Source organism: Aptenodytes patagonicus, chromosome 1, assembly GCF_965638725.1.
Source record: "Aptenodytes patagonicus chromosome 1, bAptPat1.pri.cur, whole genome shotgun sequence".
NCBI classification, from domain to species: Eukaryota; Metazoa; Chordata; class Aves; order Sphenisciformes; family Spheniscidae; genus Aptenodytes; species Aptenodytes patagonicus.
In genome coordinates this window covers 38,839,620-38,860,367 of record NC_134949.1, presented here as the reverse complement: position 1 = coordinate 38,860,367, position 20,748 = coordinate 38,839,620, and the positions used below count along the sequence as shown (strand labels likewise).

At 40.2% G+C, this 20,748-nt stretch overlaps 1 protein-coding gene across 6 annotated transcripts in view; it reads left to right on the top strand.

Moving 5' to 3' along the window:
- The window catches only part of GRIP1 (glutamate receptor interacting protein 1), a 341,605-nt gene extending 320,938 nt beyond the window's left edge, over positions 1-20,667 (top strand). For 3 of the 6 annotated variants that reach the window (XM_076332384.1, XM_076332382.1, XM_076332375.1), the window contains exons 19-25: positions 3,248-3,401; positions 5,148-5,348; positions 7,714-7,825; positions 7,971-8,015; positions 10,483-10,716; positions 17,849-17,995; positions 19,050-20,667. In XM_076332384.1, coding sequence (XP_076188499.1) covers positions 3,248-3,401; positions 5,148-5,348; positions 7,714-7,825; positions 7,971-8,015; positions 10,483-10,716; positions 17,849-17,995; positions 19,050-19,286 — 1,130 coding nt within the window. In that variant the 3' untranslated portion in view covers positions 19,287-20,667. The remainder of the gene's footprint in view (positions 1-3,247; positions 3,402-5,147; positions 5,349-7,713; positions 7,826-7,970; positions 8,016-10,482; positions 10,717-17,848; positions 17,996-19,049) is intronic. The other 3 variants (XM_076332386.1, XM_076332383.1, XM_076332385.1) reach the window with 2 other exon arrangements.
- Positions 20,668-20,748: the final 81 nt, after the last annotated feature.

Sequence of the window (20,748 nt, the reverse complement as noted above, 5' to 3'; positions counted from 1 at the left end):
TTAAAGTAGAAATTATCACCTTCATGGCTGACCTTCCTTTGCCTTAAGGAGAACTTTATCTGTACCAATTTTAAACCAACTTAAACCTTGTACTTCGTAATGTGCCGGTGTCTCATTATGACCACACACCTTGCCAGGCAGCATGATTTCTTACACTTGGCTGGCCTCAGATTCATTCTTTCATGACAATGTGATGTGTTCTGAAGCATTTATCAACACATTAACAGGCTTTTGTTAGCTTTACTGACGTCTGAATAGCCCAGTCCATAGCTCATCCACAGCTAAATGAGTTTATCCTTCAAATACAGATCAATGCAAGGCACAGAACACACTGAAGATGTTCATGAATTTGATGCTCATATGCAGTAATTTTTAACTGACAACAGATTTATTATAAACTGCTGAAGGGGGAACATTAGGTGTTGCTTGTGATTTGTAAATCTTTGGCTTCTTCCTCATTCCTGCAGCATTAACATCTAACTTTCAGCCCCCAAAAACAATCATTCTATTTAAAGACATGATTTTCTTTAACACTAAATTTTCTACTCCTGTTTGACTATTGTTTTACATAGGATTTTCAAATAATTTCATTTTAGTTTGTAAGACATTTATTTAGGCAGTGAGGGATACAGACACCTTGTAATATTCTAGATGACAGAAAAAATAACTTCCATGCAGCTTCAGTGTTTTATTTAACTCTCTTTAAAATGTTTATTTCCATAGTAAAGCAGGTATTCCCACTACCTGGCAGGTATTTGGACAGGTAGATCCTTACCTCAAATAATTTTTTCTCGCTCGCTCTGGTTGCACACATTCTTTCAATTTTATTTCTCTGTTGCTTTCTGTTGCTTTCTGGTAGTAGCTCATGGACAGCTGTTTTGTACCCCCACACAGAGAACTGAAACCGAGGTCGGCCCAGCAGATTTCCCATACAGACTGAAGTTCTGTGCTGATTACTTTCATTGCTATTCTCTAATGTGCCTGCTCAGCGATAACACTGGTGGTTTCTTTTGGAAAGCAGAATGTTTCCTTTGAAACCGGCTGAGCTGCTTGAGATCAAGAAGTAGCTGATGTCACTACTAGTGGCCATTTTTTTCTGTTCTTTAATTTTTAAGTATTTCGTAGCCTTATTGCATATATTTGGCATCAACTTACTTTAAATAAGACCGTCTCAATACATTTAATTATAACTCCTGTTTTCTACATTTTACTTCTAATTTACGGTTCCATATAACATTTTATTTAGTACTCAATGTACTGGGCTAAACCCTCCCTGCCTAATTTGTATTTCACTGGAGTTAGAGTTGGGATGAATTTGTCCCCTTTTCTGTTTTTAACTGTTTTGGTCAGTTTATCAAAATAAATCATGCTAGATTTTCTTCTGATATTTTTAAGGTCTAAGGAGAAGTATTGCTGAAAAAGTGCCAAAATGATAGTTCTCATTTCCGGGGTGAATTGATGATATTTGGAGCAAATTGTTGGACTGTGGAAAGGATTGAGGCCCAGTCTGCTTTCCTAAGTCCTGATCACTCGAATGCCATGCCAAAACGAAACCAGTATCTCAAAGCAGGTTTTTTTTCTAACTCCCCTGAAAATATCAGCCCAGACTTGGCTGGATACATGGCACTTCTGCTAAACAGCCTGAGTGTAATCAGATTTGCGCCTTATCCCTTGCTGTGGTACTAATGTGACCCACATTTCTATTAAAGTTCATTCTGTCTTGACCTGTCAAGTTGAGTTTGGCATCTCTCCAAACCTTTCTTGGCATAAGCACAGGCTAAGCAAATTGAGGAGTTTGGGGAATGTTTCTGGAGCACCAGATAATGTTTTATCCTATTAGTTACTAATTTAATGCTGGTGAGCAGTCTTTTCTCTCCTTGAATTAATACCCCATTTTGTACCTTTGTCTAATGTGTCTGCCTTAATAATCTGGAGCCTTCCCCACACAGCAGTCACATTTTCACAACCAAAACCCTTCCTAGAATCTGGGAGTATGTTAACGTCTGCCAATTAGCTGGAGAATGCACACAACTCTGTAGTTACATGGGATTTGAGGGAGACAGGTCTAGACTGATTTATGGAAGCAAATCGCCCTCTTCAGAGAGGTGACAGCAGTGATATTTGTTAGTCATCCCCAAAATAAGACTTCCTAATCCAATATGCACATCAGAAAATGCCAACTATAGAGCTAGAAAAGGAATATGTCAAGATGAAATATATATAGCAGCTCTACTGTAATGGATTTTGCTTACCAGATCAGCATCAGCTTGTGACAAGTCGATCCATGTGTTCTTCTTGATACATCACTTGGAAGCCAGACTGTCTGGTTCCTACTTGGAATTCAAATTACACTTAATTCAGTTAAAGAAATACTATTGAACTAATACCAACATTGCTTGTACGATAAAAGCACCCAGAAATAAACTAAGTGCAAGTCTCCCTTCCACAAAGGGGCACGGTACAGAGATTCCCATGTTGGCCTTTATGCAGGGCAGCGCAGGGCTGTGACAGCACAGTCCTGCGCTTGTATTAATGGGTCCTTGCCTCAGCGGTGCCGAGACAGACGTCCTCCTTCCTGTTCTGGCATTACTCCAGTTAATGGTCACTCAAGAGCCTCTGCACGATGCCAACTTTTGCATCTAGGTAGCCATTCTACAGATTGGTAGTATTGTGCATAATTGACACTAATATGTCACTAATTTTTGGCTGCACTGCTTCCAAATTTGAGAAAGTTACCAGGAGGAAGAAAAAACTTTCTTGCTAGTAATTGGAAAAGTCAAGTTGATGGGGTTTTTTAATGCATCCTTGCGAACTCTTTTTTCAGTAGGTCTGAAGCGCAGTTTTCTTAATAGCTTAGGTTTAAATTTGGGCATGACCACGTTAACACATACTTAACACATCCATAATGCACGTGATTTATTCACTAATATTCAATGTATGATGTCAAATTGGAAATTGATAAATTGTGAAGACATCTAGAACTAAACATGAGAAGCAGCTGAGACATAAACAGTAGAACAGTGTTAGATATATTTAAGATTTTGCTTTCAGTGGACTTTCACAGGAGAAGCTCTAGAGCACACCTAATTGCAGGCGTAATTTAGGTCATAAATAATCTACTACTACTGCAAAAAAAAGGAAGCAATCATGAGTCCACATCCAAGTTCTAGAGAACCCAGCTTCAGAGATATGCTGTTCTGTCATTACAACATATACAGTGCCGTAAATATGTAATTCATCTTTTTAGGACACAGCTATCAGGCTTCAGGATACAACTTCAATGCCTATGAATGGAGGAGTCCTAAACAGACTAGTTTGTCCCCTCCAAGCAAACCGCGAAACCACCCGTTTCATGATACTGGGCTGAGTGATGATGAATGGGACCGACCTACAGCAAGCAGGTAAGTTCCCATACGAGTTTCTGTTTTCTGATTTGCAGCTGCAGCAGTGCCTCAAAAATGAACACTTACTGTCTGGAATGAAATTATGTTTTTTCTAATGCAGCTGGAACAGCTCTTCCTTTAAATACGAGATACAGTATTTGTAATTCATGAAACTTATTGGAGTAGATCAGTGACATTTATGGAAGATTATGATGCCAAAACCAAGACATGTATTTATTTTGAGTTACTTCAGACAAAAAAACACAGCATTTATCTCTTAAGAATAAACAAACAAAAAAATTAGGGCATTCCCCTGGGTAAGTTTCAGAAAAAACCTGCTCTGTTTTCCACTCCACAAAAATAAACCTACAAGTAAAGTGGCTAATAATCTTTTGTCTTCCATGAAAATTCTTCATTTTGGTTTGTGCAAAGAAGCAGAAATTACAGTCTTCTTCCATAAATGCTTGAGACATCTGCAGTGATTCAGTAGGAGAACAAAGTGATCCAGGTAGAAATGTCTTGTCCAAAGCTATGGTAGTTTGCCATGCATTCATTCCTCTTCTTCTGAGAAGTAAATTTCTTTTTCAATGCATTTCTCTGCAGGCAAAAGAACCTCCTGAGGGAAAAATGCATAGTTGACAATGCTTGGAGATAGTGAAACACCCAAAAGTCTCTTATTCTCTATTCTAAGGATGATCCGGCAGTGGAACCACTGCAGAGACTTGGGTAATTCCTGCCAAAGAATAGTTCTTCCTCAGACAAGGGAAGATAGACACCACAGTTAGAAAGATTTCTGTGCTCTTTGTACCCATCCTCAGGACTTGCAGACATGCATGTCCTTCGTTAGAAATACAGTTTCTTGGTGTAGCAGCACAATGAGCCTGAAATCCCAGTCTGTGAGAAATTCAAGTTTAGTACTAAAGAGAACCTTTCTGGTTCCTGTATAAACATACTGGATAAGTAAATCCATAAGGTCCAGTCTGTTACCTTCGAAATACAAATCAAGGCAAGGCTTAGATGCCAGTGCTGCTTTTCAGAATCTGAATGACAAATCCTCTGATACAGCAGGTTGCCCAGTGACATTTTGTCTGGAGACAAGTCTGGCAAGATGATAGCTAAGATCTGGGCAGCTCCTTTGGTCCCTACTGGCCAGAAGCATACTAGAAGTTTTCATAGGCTAGTAGTGGGCAATATTTAATAAAGGAAATGACCATAGTTTTATTCATACCTCCCATTCTTGGTAAGTTAATATCTTTAATTTAATAGCAGCGTCTTTATCCACAGTTAAAGCCCATCTTTTGTCTCTCAGATGAGATGCAGCCATAGATTCCAGAACACCTGCTGTTCTGCAGTTACATAAGTAATAGGCTGAAAAAGTTGATGAGCAGTGAACCAGGAAGCTGGATTGTAAAATACAGAATCTTCTAAATGAAAAGCATGTATTCTGCTACTATTTTAAAGCGCTATTCAACAGAAAGAATGCACAATAAGGGGTCTTGTTCTACTTGTCAATGTGACTTACACCTGGGATATATGGCACAAATTAAAATAATGATTATTTTAATCCTGTATCTGTAAAATGAATTATGCCACACTTGATGGTGTTCCTGTACCAAGTGCTGGAGTATTGGAGAAGGGCATGTCTGTTCTTCTAGCTTGTTACAGGGATGCCCAGAAAACCACCTCATCTCTGCCTCTAGCTAAGCATCTTATCTTCTTCTCTAACACTAAAAAGTAATTTTTTCTTACCTTTATTTTGTGTAGCACAGCTTCCAAGAATATGTGGCAACAGAAGGAGACTGAGACATTGGGAGAAAATCAAGAAAACCATTTAAAGCAAACTTCTGTAGAAAGATCAGGGGGAGAGAGCATCAGAAGCATGAAGAAAGAGGGCAAGATGTGGAAAGGTGCCTCTGGTGGGCAAAGGAAAGGTGGGGGACAGCTGGAAGAGTGGAATACTTCCAGGTAGGAGAACAAAGAGTGCACAGGAGTGAGATCCAGCTGGGCTGAGGGGGGTGGGGCGGGAAGAAAGTTGAAATGAGAAAAAGGAGAAAAACAGGGTAAAAGCAGAAAACACATCATTAATATGCCGTTGAGTGACAGTGAAATTTCAGTTGGCAAGCAAATGAAACCAGAGAGCTTAAAGCGCTCTGTAGCCTGGTGTCTACCTATCACTGGCAGGTAGGACAAGTCTGTTACAGTTCCTGCTCCAGGGAGAATTTTTTGCACATTAAAACAATACTTACAGGAATGAGTCTGCCAGATCCTACAACATCCTGTCACCTCCTGAATTTAACAAAAAAAAAAAATTCTCTCTCATATGGCAATAAGAACCAAATCATAGGCACCTGTGTCTTCGTATCTGTCCCACTACCTCTCCTTCAGTATTTCTATGCATCTAAATTTCCAATGGCTCTTTGAATAAGCATCAGAAAACCAGATATATTCATTAGAGGTCAAACAGTATTTCACATGACATAAAATCAATCTCTCAGGTTTCAGAAAAAAAAAAAAGCCATCTAGATGAGAAATTATTTTGGTACCTCTTTTTTTCTGGTGCAGTAGCTCAGCTACAAATCAGTTTATTCACATAGCTGTAATGGAGATGCAAAAGCTGAGCATTTCACACACCAGGAGACAAGACTCAGAGAAAAGGCAAAAGAGGAGGTGAGGGCAGAAAAAGGAATTGCTTCAGCTAAAAAGAGGTCCAGCCATATAGGCATCATGATTTCAGATTTCACAGAAGTCGGAGAAGAAATGGACCTCCAGTTCTAGGAAATCCAGTCTTTGCTGTCACAGACAATTGCCTCAAATAATCCTGTTCATTAACTCAAGTTCCATTTTATATTATATTAGTATGCAATATAAAGAAAGGTATTGTAATGGATAAATTAGTCTGTGTTCAGCATTGGCTATTAAAACAACTACTTAGGTTTATTGAAAGAGCTAATTTCAGAAGTCAAGGATCTTTCTAAAATCATGTTTTAAATACTTTCTTATCTTGCCTGGGAGGAATTGCACCTGTGATCTGAGTAGGTATTCTCACCATTGCTGTATCTATTGCAATATCTTAGAAGAGACACTGATGCTAGATGGAGAATCATTGCAATAAGAGATTGAAATGGCTGACCATTGTCTGCTTGACTGATCATAACTGTAAGAAAGCATCTCTGAGGCAGAGTATCATGCGTGTGAAGCATTCAAGCTGTCGTCTGTTGTGCTGGGCAATTATCCTATTTAAAAGCTATTCTGTTAACAGTGTTACATTCACGCTATTCTCAGTGATACATTGTTTGTCAAGCAAGGCCTCAGATGCTTCCATAATAGTGTTTGCTCTGTTTACGTGCTGTTAAGCACCACTAGCTGCAGTCCATGGGCAGCTGCTCCAAAGTAACAGCTTGCTGCCACCAAAAGGGTGAATTCTCATTCTTTCCTTCCTCATCCTTCCCCTTGTGCCTTTCACATAAGCAGCCCCCTCCCGTGCAGCAGCTTGTGTGAACCTTCTTTGAGCCGATTCCCCTTGCTAAGACAGCAAAAAACTCCTGCTTCCTCCCCACACACACATACACTGTAACGGTGTTGCTTTGGGCTGTGTTGCTGCAGTCCAGAGTTGGCGTTTTTTATCAGACCTCTCTTGCAGGGCAACTTCCCGAAGCATCGCTGCCACCAACATTTTGCTCAAGAGTGATAGTAATAAGGCTTCGGTGCGTTTATGAAACACAGAGACCGAAGTCTCCATGCAAGACAGTTGCATCCCTGCAAGTTTCTCTGTGTTTCTGTATGAAATGAGCGGAGCAGTTTATATGATGGCAGTCAGGTGGGCTTACACTGATAATGATAAATGCAGCTTAGACTGCTGGAATCAGGTAAAAAACACCACCATCCCTCTTTTGCAAAATGCTGTTTGCAAAAATGAGGGCTCTTTTCATATTCCCTGGGAGAAGTCTGTGAGGTTGAAAGGTTTTATTGCAAATATTCATTGCATGGAGCAGCTCTGCACACAGCTACTGGTTGATTCATTAATTTTCATAGGGAGGTCCCAGTTTCAATCCAGTAAAATGTGTATTGAATTGTTCTTGGAATCCATTTATCTCCTTACTGAATAACTTGCTGCTCAGATCCTGCCAGCTGCTAGCGACTGCCAGGTTATGAGAAGACTTGTCTGTCATGTGCTCTGCATGCTCATCCAGCGACTCTTCCCCAGTCTCCTGCCTACCTACCGTAACGTCCTGTCATTCAAGTTGCAATCTGTGGCAAGGCACATGTGTAAAATATATTTTTCGAGGGAAAAAAAAGTCCACATTTTTTTAACCTCTCGTTGTAAATCTAGCTTCACAGGTACCCATGATACCATCGAGGCTGACCAGGAGGAAAATTTCTGGTCTCAGGCTCTGGAGGATTTAGAGACCTGTGGCCAGTCAGGAATTCTGAGGGAACTAGAGGTAGAACAATCTTAACCTTTGTTTCCGATTATAGAGAAATATAATGGTTTTGGTTTGGTTTACATTCATTTTATTTTCTCCTTTTTTTCTTTTAAGTTGCACTAATCACACCAATTCATTTAAAAGCTTTAACCCCTCTCCACAGGACAAGGCTGACAGGCGTCTGTGTTTGAGAAACATGACTCTCTTGGTACCTACCCTTTACCTTTATATTTTTGCTTGTGCAGCTGCCTCCCCCACCCCTAACCAGAGCTGTTTTCTTTTGTACAATGCAACCAAAATTCTATAAACATGTTCACCCCAGAGCTTTTGACTTGCAGCTTCTGCTGTGCATAACCCCTGATGCTGTCTGCACAGGCAGCAAATGGCGCAGAACTTAAGTGGGCATAACCTTCCTGCAGCAGTGCATCCCATTCTCTGACAGACGCTTTATGCAGCTTTTCTTAGCATGTTGTAGGTTGTCTTTCAAATTGAAACTTAATCTGATTAAGATGAACATAAAAGAAAATCAGCTTTTCAAAATGTTTACCTATAATCTTACCACTCTGCAAAAAAAGCTGCCAGCGTGAGAAATACTCGTTATACAGCAATTTCTTGCCTACGTAACAAATTTTCATATTTCATCCTGAAGTTAAGTGCAAATCTAACCGTGCTTCGTGTTAGATTGTGAAGAGGGTAGAGGGGGAAGGGAACAGAGACAGAGTAACTTTGAGTCTTTATTTTTCTAATCACCTTTTCTCTAAGTTGTCTAATCAGAACAATTAAGATTATACTGCCACTTAAAGCTGCGGAATGAAAGGTCCTAAAATATTTTCTTTTATGTTCTTTTAAATTCCTGGAGCTGCAAAACCGGCAGAATCTCATTTTCATTTTTATGTTATATAAAGTCCTTTAGCAGCCAGGAGGAATGTGAATGGCATAACTGGGTGAAAGTTTTTCAGTTCAGATTCATTTACTTCCTCAAATTTATGGCTTTTGTATTGCATGTATGGGTAGCAAAATGTGATTCTCATGTATTTGTTATTGCAAACCAGAGAAATGTAGGAGAAAATGTTATACTGGTTTAATTCCATAGTTAGATATGGTTCAGTACCACAGGCTTCTCTTGTAATTTTCAATATTCAGAGCACAATAAAAGGATATGGAAGTAGATAATTCCGAAATGGAAATAGATCATTCACGCTGACCAGAATTCAGTTACTTCAACACGTTGAATTTTCCTCAGCCTTTCACAAAAGTGAAATTCAGAACTGTAGATGCTGTATCATTTAGAGCATCGCTTTGTTGCACAACCCACAGCTCTGAAAAGAAAGCAAGACTCATTCAGTATGACAGGATGCTGAGAATGGCGATGCCTCTATTTTATGCAGTGCCATTGCGTAGTCCAAGGACTCCTTACCGTTTTTCATTTCAAGGTCTTCAGTCAAAGAGCAAAGAAAAGTGTTGTTTGCCAAGTCCTCTGGATGCTTTTGCTCCGTCAGGGACTAGTATCAGTCATTACGGAGCGCAAGAGAGACTGTTAAGGCTACAATGTATTATCTCGTAGTGAAAGTAGTGCCGGAGCTGGGAGAAAGAAGGGTGACAGACGTGCTCACCAGAGCTGGAAGCAAACGTTTATTTGCCAGTTTTCCCCTTATTTTTTCCCCCTTCATTTTTACTTCTCATTTTCAAGCAGGCTGCCTGCATCCTGTCCCAGTGAGAGTTCAGGTTATGGCCTTTTAATTTCCCTTTTTGCTTGTCCACCGGCTCCAGGGAGAATAAATAGGAAATTCAGCGTACCCTGTCCCAGCAGTGGCACCTCTGTACGGTGCCTCCGCCAAAGTGCATTTGCCTCCTGTTCCCCAGAGCAGAAAGTCTTTCACAAGGGAGGAGGCTCATTGCAGTGCACTGGTGCTTTTCATGTCAGTCTGTTCCACCCAGTGGATGAGATGACTTCTGTCGTCTTCTTTCAAGATTTCACCCTCCGTGCATTCTTGCATCTAACATAACGGGCTAGCTTTTACTGAGATTAAAAACAGCAGTGAGACAGGGGCTTGTATCTCTGAAGTACTGGTGCTAAGCTAAGGCAGTTACTCTTGCAATATGCGTGTTATGCAAAATTTCTTTCCAGGCAGTGAGCTTACCTGCACTGAGCTTTCCCCGGCCTGGGATGGTATCCGGGCACGCTCTCTGCCAGTGCTCACTCTAGAGCTGCCTACATATTCTGCTGACTCACATTTTTTTACCTTGCACACAGTGTCTGAATTGTAAATGCCTTCCTATAGTTCCGATTCCAACAAATGCAATTATGCCGCAACTTAAATATCATTTTATTTACACGTAAAATATTTTTAAAATAAGTGATTATACTACACACTCTTCAGTCTGCCAGGGGACTAGCTTACAAGCATAGCCGTCCTAGTGCTCAGTATTTTAGTTTGAAATGCCATCTGAAAACTTTTGCCCATAGGGTTTTGTTATCATCATCGTGTTTTGTTGTGGTCCTTTATTTTATAGTGACTTGCAAGCAGATTGAACATCTATCCTCTTGCCTTTTGCTGTGCCCTGAGTGATTGTGTTTTAACAAAGAATAGATACGTTTTTCCTACTGCTATGATTTAACCACTTACTTAACCCACATTCTGTGTTAAAAATTAACCTGTTCATTAATGCTCTAGGCCACAATTATGTCAGGAAGTACAATGAGTTTGAATCATGAAATCCCACAACCTCGTAGCCAGCTGGGAAGACAAGCCAGCTTCCAGGAAAGAAGTACTGTAAGGCCACACTACAGTCAAACTACTCGTAGCAACACGTTGCCATCAGATGTGGGAAGAAAGTCCATGGTTCTGAGAAAAATTAAGCAAGAAATGAAAGAAATCATGTCACCAACTCCTGTGGAGTTACACAAGGTCTGTAATTTTCTTCTGACAGCTTTGAAATAATATATTCAGCATAGGGAATCTAATTATATGGCAATACAGTAAGCACTTTTTATTTTGACTCCACAGATGTAATTTGGGGGCCATGCATATTAGTTCTTAACAAACACATTAATGATACATCCTTATGGGGGAAACAAACAAATATGCATCCTTGTCTACTATTTCATTTTACAATAAATCCTCAAAAGGGACTGCTCTTTTGCAAGGAGGATCCACTGGTAATTTGAACTGACAATACCAGTAACTCATCTCTGCAAAATGTGTTCATTAAGAAAGCAAAGTTTAATTTCTAGAAAATACATTTCTTTAGGAAATTACCCGGGAGGGTTTGGGGTTCCCGTTGGTCCTTTTTCAAATTAACACTCATTTTGAATCAAATACATGAGACTCAATGTAGATAATGTAGAATGTTATTTCAAATTAGCTATTGCTTCTCTTCTCTTTATAATTCCTTTGCTGTAAAAAGGATAACTAATCTTCAGTCTATGCAACTTTTCACTGCTCAAGACTGTTGAAATCACCTGGTGATATGAAGGTGGCTCTGCACCCCAAGGAAATACTGGATAAAGTCTCTTTAGACATGCAGAGCAAACACCCTACCAGCTTAAGTCTCATGTCCAGTGAGGCAGTAACAGCAACCAGTTTCCAAAACTTTGGGGGACGTTAGAATGCTGTTCTACTTGATGGGAATGAGCCACCCATCTCCTGCACCCATCATCCTCTTAACGGTCTGAGATCTTCCCAGAGAGGAGGCAGAAGCATGGAGAAATTTCGTTAAGACGTCACATGTTGTCATTCTCAAGAGAGTTGTTTTGGTTTCTAGTCCCTGCGGGTTTGACTGAGTTTAGTTTGTAGTTCATTCAGTTTAGTTCAGTGAGGTAAGGACTCACTCAGTATGGGCTAAATGAGTGTTTGTGGAAGGTAGTAGAGACTGGATTTATGTACGGAAAATGAATCCATTGCCAATGTAAACAATCAATAGGATGTGTTGTGATAGTTCTAAGCTATTCATATTTCCAGCTTGATGTGAAGTGATTAATGGAGTTAGTTACTGTGCTCAGTTTTCCTGAGTGGCGAGTAAATGTGAGATATAAAACAAAACTACGCCAATAGGCATTTCGTGGTACGCTCACATTCAGCAAAGGCACAGTTTTCTCCTATGGATTATAAAACCAGCCTTTCATGATTGATAAAATAAATCCTTTCCTGGAAAGGAGGAGTCAGATTTCTATTACTGAGTCAGTATTCTGTGATAGCTGCTAGCTCTTAGAGTCCTGGGCAGTAAAAAATACCCTGTCCTTGAGCTTTCCCTCTCTTCAGTTGTCTATTTTTTAAGATTGCTGTGACCTTCTGTTTTAGTGATTTCCAGTTTTTGTTCAGACAATATACCCACTTTTCCACTGTCTGCTGAAGTGATGCTGAGTTTGCTTATACTGCCTCTTCTGTCATCCAGAAAAGAGTCATTTCCTTTCTAAAAATCTAAAAGTTGAACCTGCACCAAGGATTTTCCAAATCCTTACAGTCGTTGAAGAAAAATAGAAACGAGTGACTGGATCTTACGGTCTGATTCACCAAAGTGGGCTTGTACCCCTATGGTCACCCATGCAGGTTAACCCAAGCATCATGGGCTGCTTTTGTATTCATGCCCATTACTTTCTCTCTCCTCCTTCATTTTTGTATTAGACCTCTAGTTTAACACTAATAACCGGTTCGGTTGCTATTCTCATGGACAGCTTGTCCAATTAGAGTTTTCCAGAAGAGCTGCAAATATCACAGGAGTGACTTCACTTCACTGTCAGAGAAATGCCTTGATTTAAGTATTTTTCATAACAGGTCTTTCTTACTGGCAAATGTGCTCTGCCCTCTGCAGGCAAATGTCCTAATCAGCTGGGCCACTGATGGGACAACCAGTGGAGTAAGAACAGTTTTGGAAAACTGTGATGGTATGAACAGTCTTTGAAATACAAGCTAAGACATAGCTTGCCTAAGACTCACCTCAGCAAGATGTTCAAGCATGTACTTGGCTGCATGCTGCTGAGCTTTCCCAGTTTCTCCAGCAGGACAGGTCAGGTGCCTATTTACTGCCTCAGTGCAATGAGTCTGCATGCCTGTTGAGTCAGGGCCTATGTGCCCTATAGATCAGAGCTCATACCTTAAGTTTGATTGCAGAAAATGCGCCAGCTAAGGTCGATGTTCCACTGGTTTTTCATAATCTGATTGCGAGAGAGCAAGAATATATGATTCTACCAAAGAAAAAGCCACACATAAAAATGAAATGCATCAATAGCCAGTCCGACTGTATAGGGTAAGAGAGAATAAGACTAGATAAAAACTGCTCAGGCTACAAACACAAACAAGTAAGTCTAACAGAACAGCGTGGTGAGCAGATGACATGACTAGCTTGTCCTTCTCAGATATACACCTGTCAGAAAGGTAACACGGCCCTGAGGGTTGTTTTGCTGAATGCTGCAAACTTCGCAGCAAGTTAACCTGAATTCTTCACTGCTCTTTCTTACTTCACTGCATTACATTCACCAAATGTGTACTTGAACTGTCTTTGTCCTGAGGAAGCTACGATTGAGATAAGTGTCGTACAAATCTCTTCAAACATTTGTTCTAGATGGTTTAATAAGTAACATTTAATTTAACTGGATAGCATATTGCTATATCAGTACCCAGATTTAATTAATGCCTTTAATTGATTTTATCTACCTAGGTAAGCACATAGATTAATATTTTTCTAAAAATCATAGCGGACCATTTTTTAAAAGTTCCACAGAGCACGCATTCCTCTGAGAGCAAAAATATGCACTAGACATCAGATAATTTTTCAATATTATTATTGCAAGTAGTCATTAACCTAAAATTACAGTCGGTTAAAATACCTCAATAGCTGATCTGTGCAAGATGTATGAATTTAAATTAAGCATTTTCCCATAGATTTGAGAGGGAGGAGAGGCATGGAAACAGACTCAAAACTTGTAAGCCTCTGTCTAGAATTTGTAACTATTTAATTGCTTATGAAATATGAATTAAATTTCCATTTCAGCTTTCTTTTTCCCTTAGGCTCCTGATGTAAATTTAAAAGTCTAACAAATTGCCCATAATGGAGATTTTGCTATTGAGATCAAACCTTCCAACAGTTGTGATCAGAAGTACAGATAAAACAGCGTGATTTAGGTGTTGCATGAATTGCCTGCAACCACATACCCTTCAGACAGGGCTGCGCTACTGGCAAGTGAAGATGAGAAACCTATGTGGTAAGGCTTTGCCCATACCCGTTATTAAATAAAAATCTGGGTATTTCAGATAGCAGGGTTTTTACTCTGAGATTCCCTTTTAAGAATATATGCTGCCCTAAAAAGAAGTAGCCCTGAAATTACAACCTATGATACAAAAGAAATTTCTCTGCAGGTGACTTGCACCTAAAAAATGTGACAGCTGTCAAACATGCAACAAAGTCAAATCGCAACCTCATCCCTCAAGTGAGTGAGTCTGAGTTTCTTTAATTTCCAAGCTCCTGTTAAATAAACCAAAAGTCGAGAGAAGATAGCCATAAGGAAAACAGGTTTTTAAAATCTTTTATGATCTGTAGATCTGAGGAACCGGAGAAATGAGAAAATATTTCTATACATAAAAGTTCTGACTGCAGGGTAGTGATCCAGAGTGCTCAGTCCGTATAAATCAGGAAAAGTCCAACCCGAACAACTAGGGGGGCAATAAAAGACTTTGGATGATCATTCTCAAGTTCTGCTTCCCTCCGTGCCCCACTATTGCAGTACTTCCCACTGTCCTGCAAATGCAGTTTCTCACCTCCACAGCAAAACTCCACTTTCATGTCCCTTGTCATTTACAATGCTCCATTTTTTGACTCACAAGCTGGGCATGAAGTAGCGTGTGGATTCCCCAGGCATTATTATAGACAAGACACAAGATAAGGTGAGCTAATGTGGAATGGCACTTCCTTAGATCTGTAGAACAGAATTTGCATGTATTTTGTTTGCTAATAGACCACTCACTAAAAATAGGAAGAAAGCAACACTGTCCTAGACCATACAAATGGGACCACCATCTGTAGTACGTACAGAATTATTCTCCACTCTAGCTTGGCTTTGATAAGGTCTTGACTGTAATAGAGTGTCCAGTTTGGGGTTTGAAAATTAAAGAAGGATGTTAACCTGCTGAACAGAGTCCAGAGAAAACACAATCCTTGTTTCACATCGCTGCAGAGAAGGAGAGAATAAAGTGATCTTGTTCTCCGTGGATAGCAGCAGGCTTAACTCTCAGCAAGGGCGATTTAGTTTAGACCTAAGGAAAACATCTGAAGCACTGGAAGGGATTACTTTAATAGACTGTGGAGTCTCCCGTCACTGGAGATTTTTAAAAGCAGGACAGATAAATGTCTCTCAGAAATGGGTTAGATGCAGTTGATCATGCCTTAGGGCAAGAATACAGTCTAGCTGACTCCAGAGAGTCCCCCGTTTCATATGTTTTTGTAGTTCATCTGAGGTTGGATCCAGCTCCACTTAACTCCAGTGCCTGAAGGAAGAGGAAGGGGAAAAGAAAAAGTGGAAAGGGAAAGTTCCTTTTAAAAATTGTGCCATCTGTGCTAGAACAGTGCATAGTATTTTAAGTAAGTCTTCTCCTCTTAGGCACTGTATCATATTTTTACATTTACTTTTCAAGGCTTCTTTAAGAAGCAGTTAACATGAAGAACTCCTATCGTTTGTGACAGCATGGAAGAAAGTTATCATCTCATTTGAGGAGAATTTGTGTCTTGGTCCAGTGCTAATTATTTTTCATTCTTGCCAGGAAATGCACACAAATCTGGCAATAAAACATATCTCCCTCCTTTATTTATTTTTTAGTCTTACAGAATGATAGTCTTACAGCACTTTCAGAGCAGCTTCAAACATACTTCAGATCAAAGCCATGTTAGACATGCTATGATACCACAAACAAAAGCCTCTGTTGATAACAAATTATTACAAGTTTCCTGGAGTCCTGCTGGTACAGCAGCTGTCGATACAAATTAAAATCATTCTATGATGAATTATTTTGAATTTGCAGATAGGTTTTTCAGCAGCTGAAATGCCCATTGACTCCTAAAATTCACACTGAGATGGAGGAAGTATGACAGGTTCAGCAAGAAGTTACTTTGGGGGAAGATGGGAGAAAAGAAGGCAAAGACCTTAAACACAGCAGGCACTGGGAAGTTTAAAATGACAGCTCATACCCAAAAAAGTCACTGGAAGGGAGAAAGCCTTCAGCTTAGTTAATAGGACTTCAGGTATGGCTTTCTGCTGTGCTGTGCTGTACAGAGAGAGAAAAACAAGGGAAGAGGAGGAACTGGTGTAAAGTAAGGGATGAATACTGTGTGTGGGTATGTGGGCTTACCACAGCGTGAGACAGATATTTTCACAGCAGCCCAGCGATGCATCCTCCACGTCTGCAGATGAAACGGTGCTAATGCTGCAGCAGCTGGCGTTGTATCTATCTTCTCTCAACTGTTGCCCAGGATATCTCCCAAACCTGCCAGCGAGTCTGTTTTCATTCTGGTTAAAGCGCTGTTGATACACTACTAAAGCCAAGTAAATTCAAGAAAACTGCAGAGAGTGGGAAAAAAAACCCACACCCAACCATCTGTGCTCTTTGTTGATCTGACCAAATCCTTCACTCCTGTTTTGAGACAACCTAGTCTGTTCTTGCTTACCTTTTCACAATGGCAGTTAAGGCAGGAGGATCTCAGCAGCTTTCTGAAGGCAGCACCAGCCAGCGCTGTGCCCCAGCACTGCTGTGCCTTGGCGTTCTTCTATGAAATACTGACCGAGTCCTCAGCAGCCCGATCTGAATTCGGTCTTGGCCCTGCCTTGAGCAGGAGATTGAACTAGAGACTTCCCAAAGTCCCCTACAGCTTGAATGAGTCCGTGATTCAGAAACACCAGAAAGGAATTCAGTGGCTGGCACGCACGAGGATGCGGCACATGGAGCGTTACTGATACCCAGCCATCATAAAATTACAGAGCACTCTTAATGTTGTGGTTTTATCAGCCAAGGTACGTTTTGAATCAGTATTTTGAACCCAAAGTGAAAAAATCTATAGCAGTAAAAGCCCAATTTTGACTGTGTGACTGTATCTGCACCCAGATTTTGTGCCAGCATCAGTGTGTCAGTCAGATGTCACACCATTGACTCACACAATTTACTTGCACAGGTCTGCACTCCTGATGTGAGAGAGAAGCAAGGAAAAAAACCCAAACCTTCAGAAATTAAAAAAACCTAAACAATACCACATACCTACAAAAAAGTCTGAATCCTTTTCTATCAAATAACTGAATTCACAAAACTACCTGCGAGGACTTGTTCCCTGAACACCTGAAAAACCTTCTCCTAACAGTTTTACTAACTTCTATTTCCTCCTTTTGAATGACCATCTCTTGGCTATGTGACTGCAAGAACACTGCCCGAAAGCTCCTTCTGGAGTCTTATTCATATTCTCGTAAAAGATGATTGCATTATAACTCTCATACTGAGCACTTTTTTGAGATTAGACCTTACAGGGTGGACCGTTGCCTGGCCAAAACCAAGCTGGCTAGGGCTTACGGTGCTGGTGGCGTTTATGCCCTATGGAAGTTCTGGAAGACACAACACCGATGATTGTTTGGTTGAGGCCAGGTCTTCATCCCTGAATCAAAACTAAACTTAATTGGATGACCAATTGGATGCTTGTACTCAGATCCTGACAACTAGAGAACAGGGTAGAAAAAAAACTAAGACTCAAAAAAATGACACCACCAAAGGTGGGATAAAACCCACAAATTTCCAGCTGACAAGCAGAAGTGAAAAGGGCTGCTTATTACTGAAGAATGAGGAGGCTTCTGAGAATAGTAATATACTGTCAAAATGGGGACGACTCTCATATCATATTGTAAGTACCCAATAGTAGGTAAGTAAGTGAGCTCTCTAATGTGGGGGGGAAAAAAAACCCAACCAAAACCCCAAACACGCTAGGAAGAAAGCCTGCCTAGTGCTTGTAGAAATGTGGACAAACTTTTTTGTTCGTTTGTTTCCTTCTCATCATGTCAAATCACCTCCACAGGTAACTTTGTACAAGGACTCTGATGGAGAAGACTTTGGGTTCAGTGTCTCAGACGGTTTATTGGAAAAAGGAGTGTATGTTAAAAATATTCGACCAGCTGGCCCTGGCGATCTGGGAGGTTTAAAACCATACGACAGACTTCTACAGGTAATGTTTCTGGCACCACACAGGTTTAGCACGAAGGGACATGACATGCAGATCACTTTGTAAAAAGATTCGTGACCACACTGCAGGGTGTTTGGGTATCTGTGTACACAGACCCGACTGCAGCACTGCGTAAAGTGTGTACATCACTTGTTTGGGACAACTTATTATCTACATTGCTTATTATATTTTAAGTTTGAGCAGTACTGTTCTATTTCTGCTGGGAAAGGATACGTGTAGGGGGACGGGAAGAAGGACAAATGACTGTAATTGCTCTGCACCACAGGCCATGTAAATCACCGAGACCCTCAGTAAGAAAAGGCAGCACTTCGTGGTGACTTGGGCTTTTATGCAGTGGCACTAAGGCTAGATTGTTCTGTAAAATCATATTTAAAGAAACAAACTCTTTCAGAATGTTAGGTATTTCAGAACTCCAAAGGAGACATACAAATGCTCACTGGAAAGCTGCAATTTCCTAAGACCTTTCCAGACAGATTTGTAATTTTTGCTGTTCTTGATGTAGACTTGAGGATTGTTTCTGTGCTTAATCCAAGTTGTTGATTGACATAGTTGTAATAATGTAATTCTCACTGAGCGCCACACTTCCCACAGTGCCACGTTGGATCGTGATGGAAAAACTAACTTTTGTTGTCAACTAGCCCAATAAAATACTTTATATATTAATTAAAACCAGAGAAGACCTGAACTGAATTGAAATCTGAGATGTGATCTATTGCATTTAAATTAATGAACACCATGAAAGACAGAGTAACTATGTGCTGTTAAATGTCATTTATGGAATGGGCATTGTGACAGCTGCCAACAGCTATCACCAGTGCAAATATGCTCACTTTAGCTACGCTCTGTTAAAGGGTGAGTAGAAAACTTAACTAGTGTCTTCAGACCAGACGCCGTGGTTAAATAGCCATGTACTGAGCGATTCTCTACCTGGAATATGTAAATCAGGTTCCATCGTCTCAAGGATAACTCTGTTTCTCTTGTGATCTCGTTTCGTTTTCCTAAAATGGTAACAAAAATCAATCTTCTAATCATTCAGGTAAACCACGTTCGCACCAGAGACTTTGACTGCTGTCTAGTTGTGCCCCTCATCGCAGAATCTGGCAATAAGCTGGAGCTGGTTATTAGCAGAAACCCACTGGCATCTCAGAAAGGAAGCTCAGAACAACCGCCTTCAGCAAGTGGGGAGTGGAGTGATCAGACCAATGCCTTCCTTCAACAGAGCGGACACGCTAGTGTTAATACAGAGACACGGGATCCTACAAATACATTATAGCAGAAAGTCATTTTAGTGGGACATTTGGTAACGAAAGACAATTATGGTGCTAAATCCCTTTAAGTTTTTTCTGAGATTGAGGCTCAGATGCTACATAGCACTACAAAGCACAGGAGGTCAGTCTGTCTGTCTCAAGGCTTATATTAATTCATGGTTACTTTGAACAAGTTTAATTCTTCATTAAGTCAGGTCATTCCACTCTAACCCATCTAGCGTTAGCAACAGTATGAAAAATCCTAAGGGCCTTTTTTTCCCCCCAAATAAGAAACTGGGGAGGTGTTTTAAACATCATTTACATGTTCCTCTCCCTTCAGCAGCAGCTGGTGTTTGAGGGAAAAGCACGGCGTTAACCTCTGCTAACGGTGGTGTCCAGGTTACATGGGTTTTAAGAACATTTTATCAGAAAGGTGCTGTCTGACGGACAAGGAAGAGTGGTATGCTGCACCGGGTTTTCTTGTTAAATGGCTAGATCTGTGATTTTGGGGACCTTTATGCTGCTGGCAAGAAGGGTGCACTCTTCAGCCGAAGCACGGTTTAGATGTTTTAACAGAACTCTTGTAGGAAGCTGCAGCATGCAGTGAACGTTACTCCCCCACTTCGGTAAATTTTGTTAGAACGTGTGTTACTCCCTATGCAATGAAATACTCAACGGTATGTCTTGCAACCTGTGGGGATTTTTAAGCAGAGACTTTTTTAGTGGGATGAAACCTCTGAAAGAGGATTGCTGACGAGTAAAACCGTAATGAGTTCAGACAAGTTAGGAAGGTTTTAAAAGAAAATGGCTTTTTTTAAACTATGTCAGTGGAAGATTGATACAAAAGCTCTTTAATGATCCATAAACCTGTAAACTTGTACTGGCACACGTGAGCTTTTTAAGTCAAACAATTTCTTGAAGGGACAAAAGTCCCATTTGATACGCTTTGTTTTCAGCCGCCTTTATGAGAAACATTACCCCCTGCAACACGTTTTTAGAATTTAAAATTGTAAATATGTTTTACGAACACATCACACAAATTCTCCCCTCTCCCCCCAAGCAATAAAATACTGCCAGTTGCTTTATATGCTCACCAGCAGCTGCTTTGGTTTATTCCGGTATTCAAGTTGTTATTGGTAATTCTTGTTATTGGTGAATATAAAGATACTGGATTTGTACATTTGTAGAGTCTCCATATCTAAGCAATCACCTTACAGAGTTGTTTCTGGTCAGTTTAAACTGTTTAACTGTATCCCTGTTGCTGTTTCCAATACATGAACAAGCTCACCTGCCCTGCACACACGAGTAGCTCTGATTTCTATTTCAGCACTGCCAGAAAAGGTCAGAATGACATTCAATGCTGAATCATGCTTAAAAAAAAAAAAAAAAGGTCATGAGTCACTTAAATATGTATTTTTATTTGTAACAAATAAGTATTAAGCTGTAAAGTATTTTTGTACAAATTTAATACTTTAATAGCATGATATT